Genomic DNA, 11,040 nt, shown 5'->3' with positions numbered 1-11,040 from the left:
CATGCAAATAAATGTAAGATAAAAAAAGATAACGTCACCATTATTCTGGAGATAGGCTAACAGGAGATAACATGACCCAGATACAGCGTGTGTTTAACCTAGCCAACATTCCCTGGCCACATAACATAGTCAGAAGCCACTATATATATACTACGGGGTTAGAGTTTACCGTAAAATAATCAGTAACAAAGAATGACCAAGACGAAATATACGGTACTCCTCCCTTTCATGAGTAGGTGAAGCTAGAATGTATGACTAGAATTGTTAGTGAGGATTTATTCAAAGGATTTTTTTTTTTATACATCCTACCTCCAGACTGTACCATTAAGCTGACGGAAGCACCAACCCTCTCTGGAGTTAGGACTGTATTCAAAGCGTCCTAGGAGGCTTCATGGCACCTCTTAGTTAGCTAATGATTGATTTGCATAGTAGTCGGCACCTTAATACTCTCTGGTATGTTATTTATATTGTGTTATTATCGACAGTTGTTATCAGGAAGGATGAGATGGAGGGATGGGGTGGAGAGATATGAGAAGGGGATGTGTGAGCTGGGAGCAGGGCAGTGAAATGGCGGGGGACAGGGCGACATGGAGGTGATGTTTGTGGCCACCCCTTACGGGATTAAGGCGTCTGGCAATAGATAAAGATAGATGGCTTCAGCTACGTACAAAAGAATAATGAGGTGCAGAATGTGTCGCTAATGAAGGTGTTACGAAGTTTCTAGAGGCATTTAGAATACAACATTTAGTGCTTAATGCTTATCTGTTGACGCTTCAGAGGACAGGCTTTGTTTTGGTAATTCATTCTACCTACCGTCAAACTAATATTTTGTAAGACCCTGCCTGCTGAAGGGTGAGATGTTAGCTTATCACCAGAGTAAAGGTCACTGAATTAAAAAAGTTCAGCAAACTATCTCACTGGATTTTACTCTCTGTGGTGTGTACTTTCTTCACCTAATCATCGGTCATTTATTTAACCACTAAGAATCACAATTTAGATTAGAAAAAAAAACACTAGAAGACAGAATGTAAAATAATACACGAAAAGTAACTGTCATAAAAAAAAAAAAGGGCAGTAGGCTATATAGATGTAATGTGAAAATCTGGTACAAAAAATCATGGTACGGTACTCTAAGAAATCTGCAGCATATACTGAGTGGCTGCACCAGTTTTAGCTTGTCGGTAATCGGGCTGGTGGGTGATGTAGATGATATGAAAAACTGTGAAAAACGATTTTTATGATGAGGTATAGGCTAATTTACTCTTGATGATGTGAACGATTATGAATATGTCAAATGAAGGAGATCCAGGACTGAGAATCATAAAATAAACGTAAAATAATTTTCCTTTCGTAACAAGTATTTCATTTTGGCAAGGAGAGACATGGGAAGATTTTGCACGCTCCTTTCCTTGCCCTACCTAAGATAAACAAACAAAACTTAGTTACACCAGGAACTAAGAGTATGTGAATCAGAGTGTGGACCGTATTCTGTAGAGAGCGTCCCCGACAGATCTTGGCTGGAAATATGATGTTGCTTGGCCACATAAACAATTTGTTCTGCTCTTATGAAAAAACAGGTATACATTAAATCATCAGAGGTGTGGGGTTACCGTCAAATATATATGACTGTCTTTTTAAAGGTAAATGCACCCTAAAAAATTCTTGTAGGAATTAAACAGTATTGCATGGTTCCACAACGAAAATGTGTAAGATTATACTGTATATGACAGCAAATCAGTTAAATTCATAATGTAATGTTCTATGGCATTCCCCGATCGATCTGTACTGGCTTTGGCACGATGGCGAGACGGTGGGTGTTGTGGACGGTGCCTGGGTCGATGCAGATGCTGGTGACGCGGAGGTTGGCACACGTCAGGTGGTTGTGGCAGGGGCAGTGGTCGAAGTACACCTGCCAGCAGAGGGTGGCAAGAATAAAATCAGATGAGACACCTTTGTACTGGAAGGAATGAAGTGTCACATGAGCGTTAAGAAAGCTAGAACTTTGTGCAGACGTCATTGCAAACCAACAAGAACATCAGCAAGAATATTAGAAAGGGCATTAGCAAGTTTATAATAAAATACGGTGTCTTTTTATTGAAGGCGATGGAGTGTCATACCAACAAAAAGAAAATTGGAACTTTGTCAGACCTCAGCACAAAGCAATATATATATATATATATATATATATATATATATATATATATATATATATATATATATATATATATATATATATGTATATATATATATATATATATATATATATATATATATACTGTATATATATACTGTATATATATACTGTATATATATACTGTATATATATATATATATATATATATATATATATATATATATATCGGTACGTTAACAAGATTATTAGTAAATGCATTAACAAGAATAAGAACAATGACAAGAACCAAACATAAATGAGAGCAAGAACTTTTATGAAAACATTAACTTGAGCAAGAATATTAACATCCTCCTTAACATCATCATCATCCCAAATATTTTTTCACACCTAAGGATGAGGTGAAGTAGGACCCACAAGCAAAGCGAAAGTAGGGAAGTGGGAGAGCCATCAACGGTATACCCGGTGAAATGAGCCAGCCCTTGACTCCTGGCTCCACATCACAACACTAACCATCAGTACATAGTTTAGGAGGTATTTTTCATATGCCCCTGCCAGATGGACTCATTCCGTCGATTGTCGAGCAAATCTCTCCAGAACATCGTTGGTACTGATAGTGCATTTTAACGTGATAAGGATGGAAAACTATTGCTTTCCACATACAGTGATCATTAGGCTCATAGCGGTGATACAGTCTGAGGATAGGCTGGTGAAGAAGAGTTGCTGGATGAATACACACACACACACACACACACACACACACACACACACACACACACACACACACACACACACACACACACACACACACACACACACACACGTCGCTCCATCGGGGAAGGGGAGGAGTGCACAAGAGGAGAAAGCTACCTCATTCATTTCCCATAGTATCTCAGTTGTTGTAATTAATCTTCCACACATGTAGCAGTTCTGAATCATCCACAGCCTTGCCCCACTAATCGCTGTGTGGTTTACGGCACTCCCCTCACTTCCTACTTGCTATGGATTACTGACAGCAAGTTTTTACCCATAAACCACGTAATTCTAGTTTGTTGTTCCTTATACACGTCACACACCCCTGGATGCTCAGAATTCTTTCGTGTCATCCTTCCACTTATTTCTAGGCTTCCTCCTTCTCAGACTCTGTATATGCATTATCATGTTTTCTTTGTCAGTCCCTTATCATCGGTTTCTCTCCACATAGGCCTATCCGAGTCATTTCTTTCCTTCACACTATGTACCGTGAACCATCTCACTCTATAAACCCATCTAACCTCATTTAGACACCTCAGGCGTTTCATTTCCATAACCTCCACCCTTCTTCAGCCCCTGACATGTAGATCCCATAATCACATCAGTACAGCACAGTTGGCACCATCATACCTTGACATAGCCTATAGCCTCCCATCTTACCTAAGCGCTGATCTTTCTTTCAACACGCTTCACAATGCCTATGGCTCTGTCAGGCTTTTTAAAGCAAAATATCAAACAAATGTGTGAGGTTTCCTGCATAAAATTTAACGATTTTTTTTTTCTTTTAATGCGATATTAATATTGATGTGCACAAAGTTTTAATCTCATAGAAGAGGGAGTTAAGGACCTTGATCCATCACCGTAGCTGCTTTAAATATACTCTTTTCACTTTAACTTAACTCAGGTTTTTGTCCATTTGCGGCTGTATTTCACGAAGGACAGTGGCAGAAACGTGAAAATGTTACGGCTCTACATCCTTCCCATAGCATTTCTTCATGACCAGCCACATATTCTAGTATGAATCCCTTGCTGAAATGTGGAATTCGAGCTGGAGAATGGCAGATTTAGGCCAAACTGAAGTAAAATGGGTATAGTATATTTTCCACTTCTAGTAGCTACTGTTTATTATTACTCTTGCTGGTACTTGTGTCACTGCTGTCACCTATGCTAATGTTAACACTGTAGCATGCTTAGAAGTGATTCACTGACCCACCTCCTTGTCCATGTCGAGAAGCATAGCGAAGGCGTCACAGGTCTCACCCAGCGCCTTGAAAGGGAAGCAGTAGGAGTTTGTGGCCAGCATGGGCCTTACGCAGCACTCACCAGGACCACACTGAGACCCCGCTGTGCACGTCCTCTCTGCACGCGCTGCACCCACACACCAGGGAGTGAAGAGGAGTCATTAATATTATAACCATCAGCCTGTGGTAATCCAGAACGGGACAAAAGCCTCTTCCTATAACTATGGTACTGCTTAATTTTGAAAATTAGATGCATTTTGAGACTTGCACTTTCTCGTATCGTATCGTATCGTATCAACTGTAAAGGCTCCAACGTGCTTGCATGCCTCGGCTTGGTCACCTAATGGCGGTTGTCCAAGCTGCTTGATCTGTGGCAGCCTCCCTACTCACTCCCTTACCTCTGAGGTCACACTCTATGACCTCGTACCAGGTCATTTTCGTCTGCCTCTCGCAACCCAGCCCTACTCCTGATGTTCACACTTCTTACCTTCCGCACCCAAATGTCATCCTTTATCCCCTCAACAGACCATCTCATTTCTTATCACAGTCCCAATACATTCCAGTCCCATCCTTCCTGTCTGCTCTTCAATCGCAATCCTACCCGTCCCAGGCCTCGCATTCAAGGACGCACTGCACATCCACTTAATCAGTGCCATTTTTGTACGTCTGAGCCTACGAATATCCTCATCCTTTGCTACCCAGGTCTCACTACCATACAGCATTACACTTCTAACACCTGCCGCATACAAAGATCTCATGTCAGGAGAGGCGGCAGCTCCCTGAACTCTTTCCAACCACTCCTTACCCATGCCACAGAGATTCCACACATTCAAGAGACTCGTCAATTAATATTTTGAATTAAGCCTATAATTTATAGAGAGATTGATAGATAGGTGGTGGCTGAATCGGTAAAGAGGTGGCTTGCAGTCCTAATGGACCGAGGATCGAATCCACGGTGGGGCAGGGAACAGTTTAAGGATTTGAATTTCCTAAAAGCAAACTTTACTGATCTACCAAAATACCCGCCAACATGTAGTAAAAATACCCCCGCTAATACCAGTACACCAGTCCTGTATGAAACAGCCCTAGGATGTAGGCTGATCAATATGGACAGTGGGTGTTTGCGCCGAAATGGTGACATGTGGAAGTGTATGGTATGCAGGAGGACAAGTGGGCTTTGGGAGCAGGTTGTGAATCCTCTGCCCAGGGTCGGACACACACACACACACACACACACACACACACACACATATATATATATATATATATATATATATATATATATATATATATATATATATATATATATATATATATATTCTGTATATATACATAGATACAGATAGATAGACAGAATGTAGATATAGGTAGTGCTACGGGTCGTATTGAAAGTTGCTTTTGCGGTTTCGTAACGCCTCTTCCTTAGCGATTGATTCTACACATTACACCTAAGTATCCTTTTGTATGTTATTGATACAAACCTTGTCGATATTAAAGAGTAAAATGCAAAATAAATCGCTAAGGAACGGGTGCTACAGCGAATACAAGTCTATATGTTATTCTGTTGCATTTGGGTGGCACATGACCCCACCCCCACCCCCACCTTGTCCACCCCTACTCCAGCCCTATACCGCACCACCTAACCTCCCCACCCTCACCCCCACCTTTTTTACTCCTACCCCAGCCCTAAACCCCACCATCCCACCACTCATCCCCCAACCCCCCACCCCACCACCATCACCCCCTCCTTCCCCCCACCGTCACCCCCACCACCCCCACCGTCACCCCATCCTTCCCCCACCACCCACCACCATCACCCCCATCCTTCCCCCATCACCCCCCACCGTCACCCCCATCCTTCCCCCCACCACCACCCCCATCATCCTTCCCCCCACCACCCCCTACCGTTACCCCATCCTTCCTCCACCACCCACCACCGTCACCCCAATCCTTCCCCCACCACCCACCACCGTCACCCCCATCCTTCCCCCCACCACTCCCACCGGCCCCCATCCTTCCCCCCACCCCCCCCACCTCCACCCCCATCCTTCCCCCCCACCATCCCCTAGCGTCACCCCCATCCTTCCCCCACCACCCACCCTCACCGCCACCCCCATCCTTCCCCCACTACCCACCACCGTCACCCCATCCTTCCCCCCCACCATCCCACACCGTCACTCCCATCCTTCCCCCACCACCCCCCACCTCCACCCCATCCTTCCCCCCATCACCCCCTACCGTTACCCCATCCTTCCTCCACCACCCCCACCGACACCCCCATCCTTCCCACCACCACCCACCACCGTCACCCCCACCTTCCCCACCTCCACCTTGGCTGCGGGATTGGCTATGTAGCGGAAGTGGTGTTTGCTCTTAACTGCAGCCAAGATGAGAATAGTTACGCTTGAATTATTGCTGTTTGATGGGGTGGAGAGGTAGAGAGGCTGGCGTGACCTGGAGAAAGGGCGGCCTGATTGCTGAGGACAGGGTGACGAGGAGGTGATTTGTTTGTGGCCGATCCTTCCGGGGCTAAGGCATGTGGCTATACGTAACTCGATAGAAATGTAGATGGATAGATAGGTTGATTTTAGCTTGAATTATTTAGATTACGATGAATGTGGATTTGAATGTGATAGGAAGCGTTAGGAGAAACACACTGAGGTGGTTTGGCCATGTGGAGAGGGTGGAGATCGAGAGACTCACGAGGAGAGTGTATGTGAGTGAGATGGAGAGGGGGGAGGGGGAGGCCACGGATGAGATGGAGGGATGGAGTGGAGAGGTATATGAGAGAGGGGAGTGTGACCTGGGAGCAGGGCAGTGAAATGGCGGGGGACAGGGCGGCAGGGAGGCGACATGCTTGTGGCCACCCCTTACGGTATTAAGGCGTCTGGCAATAGATAGATAGAAGATGAATGTGGTTAGAGTGATTAGTTTTGAAACAGAACTCCTTGAGCAAAGATTTATTTTATTTTTTTTTCTTTTCGAGCGAGAGAGGAAGAACATATGAACCTTAGGCTAACAGGTGTGTGGAGGTGTGAATGGGGCAGCCTTCAGTCGTGTAATTTTGTGTAAATGTTGATACTACAGGTATGAATTGTCCCTTTTAACTCCCATGATTGATTAATATGATCACATGAAACAAACTTTGTCCACAATCACCAAAATCTTTATTAAAATGTCAAATGTATTCTTAAAATTGCCTTATCGCTGAGCTCATTCAAGGTAAGATTTTTCAGAGGGTAGTTCATTTGGCTGGGCATCCATAAAAAACACAGGATTCGCCACTTAAACGGTGAAAATTGGGTCAGAAGAGATGGTTTTATGAGAGATTATATGGTATATGACCGGTTTAATTTGGTGATGTCTAATACACAAAGCGGGCGAATTATAACTTTGGAATTATAACTCTGGCCAGCATTGCAAGTCGCGACATGTTGAGGTTCAGTGCTAAGGTTGAGGTTGAGGTTTAGAGTGAGAATGAAGCTGAATTCGAGGTTGAAGTCAGTGCTGAGGTTGAGGGTGAGGGTAAAATTGGATATGAGGTTCAAGTCAGTGATGGAGGTTGAGGATGAGGTTAGAGGTCTTAGGCTGAATACTTACCACTGAGCCACCAGCTGGGTATCATCCTGTTGGCCACGCGAGATGGTATGGCCAGCCCGCCCCAGCCACACACCGCCACCACCACCGCCACACTCGCCAACCACCGCAGCACCACACCTGCGCCACACAGTAACACACAGTTATTATTTACATCACCCCTCCACCACAAAATAGACACTACACACACCACCACCACCACCACCACCACACTGGCCAACCACCGCAGCACCACACCTGCACCAATAACACACAATTATTACTTACATCACCCCTCCACCACAACACAGACACTACAAAACTCAGGTTCGAGTTAAGCTGTCAGGTAACTTGGAATATGTAGCGGTAATTAGATTGTGTATATCTTTGAACTGCAGACAGAAACTAGAAGGAATGAGAGAAAGAAGAGAGGGAAGGGAGAGGAAGTGATGGAGAGAAGGTTTTGACTGTGTTAGCTTAGAGAGAGAGACAGACAGACAGAGAGAGACGCGCATAGAACCAGAGTGTATGGCACCAGAGGAAATAAATAAAACAGGCTAGTATTGTACCCATGGGTGCCGACCCCATTGGCTTATTGGCCTCTGGGGTGTCAGTGGCAAGGGAATGAGACACCAGTTCCAGTACCGGTATCCCTTCTCTCTCGAACCGAAGAAGTACCGGTACTCTACCTTGCCGCTTGCACTACAGGACAAGTACCGGTAAACAGCATTCAGACAGCTCATTCCCCCCCAAAGCCTACAGTATACCAGACAGCTCAGGTCATCACCAAAATTTAATAAAGCCCTCCTTGGCCCATGACTTATATATCCAAACAATTTCATTCAAGTCCATCAATAACTTTCTGAGATATCTTGTGGAAAAACAGACCAAAAACAGTCTTGAATCGGGACAGGAACTCAAAATCACCACCAAAATTTAATCGACGCTCCCTTGACTCATTATTCACATCTCCGCAAAATTTCATTGAAGTCCAGCAATAACTTTCTCAGCTATCTTGTGGACAAATTGAGAAACAGGAATGAATACATACTGTAACCTCCAACTTTCGTTGGCTGAGGTAGCTAATCATAGAGCACGAGGTAGTCACAACACCTCTACACTTCGATATTTTTAATTGTTACAGGACAAAATTCAAAGCCAAGATTACTTTATATGAGAGACACGATATACTTAGATTTTTGTATGTTAGAAGAGAATGATCGGGAAATAATTATTCCAGAAAAAAAAAAAAAAACTATCATCAATACTTTTACCCAGAGGCCTTTTTACATGTCCCTGTCTATTGGAATAATGAACCTGTTGACATTGCCTGTTACTGCACAAGACTTAGGAATATGTGATGGCTCTTACCCATATTCAGCAGCGTCACCTCACACAGCACCGTAATAACTGGACCCACACCTGGACCACAGAGTTTATATACCAACACACCACAGACGTCACCACACACTCTTACGTCTGGACCAATCAGAGGACACGAGAGCTCTTGTGGCGTAAGAGGACAGCATCGACATCTTGGCCCTCTTGATTCCCCGAGATTTTAGGGGTTATAAGAGTTTTAGAGAGAGTTCCTTATAAAATTAGATCTTTTTAGCCACATCGAAGAAAATGCAGCCTTTTCATATACTTAGATTTGCAGCTCAAACTTCGCCCAGCTCTGGACTCTCCATTTATACAGATCAGTAGAGTCACATTATCTTTCTTTCACCCCTCTCCGTTCCTGCTCCTATCCCTCCACCTCTTCCTGCTCTTACTCCCCCTCCCAACCCCTATCCTTGCTTCCCCCTTCCCCGTTCCTGCTTCCTTCCCCCACGCCTCCCCCGTTCCTTCTGAATCCCCCTTCCTCAGTTCTTACTTCCTACCCGTTCCCCCCTTCCCCTCTTGCTTCCATCACCCCTCGTAATTACTCCCCCCCCCCATTCCTTTCCATCCCTGCTCCATTCCCCATCCCCGTCCTTGCTTCCCCACCCTACCCCGTTCTTCCCAGATCCACCCCCCACTTCCTTACTCCCCCATCCCTAGTTCCTTCTTTCAGTTCGCCACCCCATTCCCCTCCTCCAGCCCCCACCCCTATTCCCCTCCTTCAGTCCCCCACCTCTCCATGCCTCCTCCATTCCCCTTCCTGTCCTCATTCCCCTCATCCTTCCCCCGCCCCGTCCTCTCCACAAGGCCTGTAAGCACACTCACACCCTCTCGTCAAGGTGATTACGTCCGGAGTCTCTTTACAACATCGAGCTGAATGTCAGATCTCAATGGCAGATGTCTGATTTTTATGAAGGAGGAGGATTAGTTGAAGAAGTCTATGAAAGGTTGATGAAGTATGCAATTTATCTGCTGGTATTTACGTAACGTCAGAATCGAACAGTGTGTAGAAGGATCACAGACTTTTTATCTTACCCTGAGTTAGTTGGGACTTTCCTTATAACTTACCCTGAGTTAGTTGGTACTGTCCTTAACTTACCCTGAGTTAGTTGGTACTGTCCTTAACTTACCCTGAGTTAGCTAGTACTATCCTGAACTTACCCTGAGTTAGTTGGTACTATCCTTAACTTACCCTGAGTTAGTTGGTACTGTCCTTAACTTACCCTGAGTTAGTTGGTACTATCCTTAACTTACCCTGAGTTAGTTGGTACTGTCCTTAACTTACCCTGAGTTAGCTAGTACTATCCTTAACTTACCCTGAGTTAGTTGGTACTGTCCTTAACTTACCCTGAGTTAGTTGGTACTTTCCTTAACTTACCCTGAATTATTCTGTACTTTCCTTAACTTACCCTGAGTTAGCTGGAACTTTCCTTAACTTACCCTGAGTTACTTGGTACTGTCCTTAACTTACCCTGAGTTAGTTGGCACTTTCCCTAACTTACCCCGGTTTAGCTGGTACTGTCCTTAACTTACCCTGTGTTAGTTGGTACTTTCCTTACCCTGTGCAATATGCCACTCACTCCTTGCCTCTCTCTGGCTTAGAAACAAACAGACAAAATTACCACTCTTTGCCTGGCCCGTGTTTGGTGGCAAAAGTTAATCAGGTCACAGAGAGGGAGGGGGGAAAGAACCGGGTGGGCGGGGGGGGGTGATCAAAGAACTGAAAGTGAAAAAAAAAAAAAAAAAATCTTGGAAAGTCGAACAAAAGAGAACCAGAATCAATATCTATTTTACGAGATGACAGGATGCATTGTGTTTGACCCTTCAGCCTGAGGACTTTTTTAACATCTCCATTTCCTGACGATATTATTTAGATTTTAAGATTCCCCGAACTCACCTTCACTAACAGAGGTCCTTCCATATTATCACCTATTTTCCATTTTGCTTTGGCTATTT

General features: G+C 44.4%; 1 protein-coding gene across 1 annotated transcript; it reads right to left on the bottom strand.

The window, feature by feature from the left end:
• Positions 1 to 1,735: 1,735 nt before the first annotated feature.
• Positions 1,736 to 9,236, bottom strand: LOC145392060 (uncharacterized). The gene is made up of 4 exons (XM_080266516.1): positions 9,179 to 9,236; positions 7,726 to 7,842; positions 4,098 to 4,252; positions 1,736 to 1,909 (listed from the first exon to the last, which is right to left on the bottom strand). Exons 1-4 carry the CDS (start codon positions 9,234 to 9,236, stop codon positions 1,760 to 1,762), a joined length of 480 nt encoding a protein of 159 aa, XP_080122642.1. The 3' UTR covers positions 1,736 to 1,759.
• Positions 9,237 to 11,040: the final 1,804 nt, after the last annotated feature.

This window comes from Coenobita brevimanus, chromosome 21 (genome assembly GCF_032717465.1).
Source record: "Coenobita brevimanus isolate Jiangsu-jjx chromosome 21, ASM3271746v2, whole genome shotgun sequence".
In the NCBI taxonomy this organism is placed as follows: Eukaryota; Metazoa; Arthropoda; class Malacostraca; order Decapoda; family Coenobitidae; genus Coenobita; species Coenobita brevimanus.
Note: the sequence above shows the minus strand (reverse complement) of the source record. Positions and strands in the feature narration are given on the sequence as shown.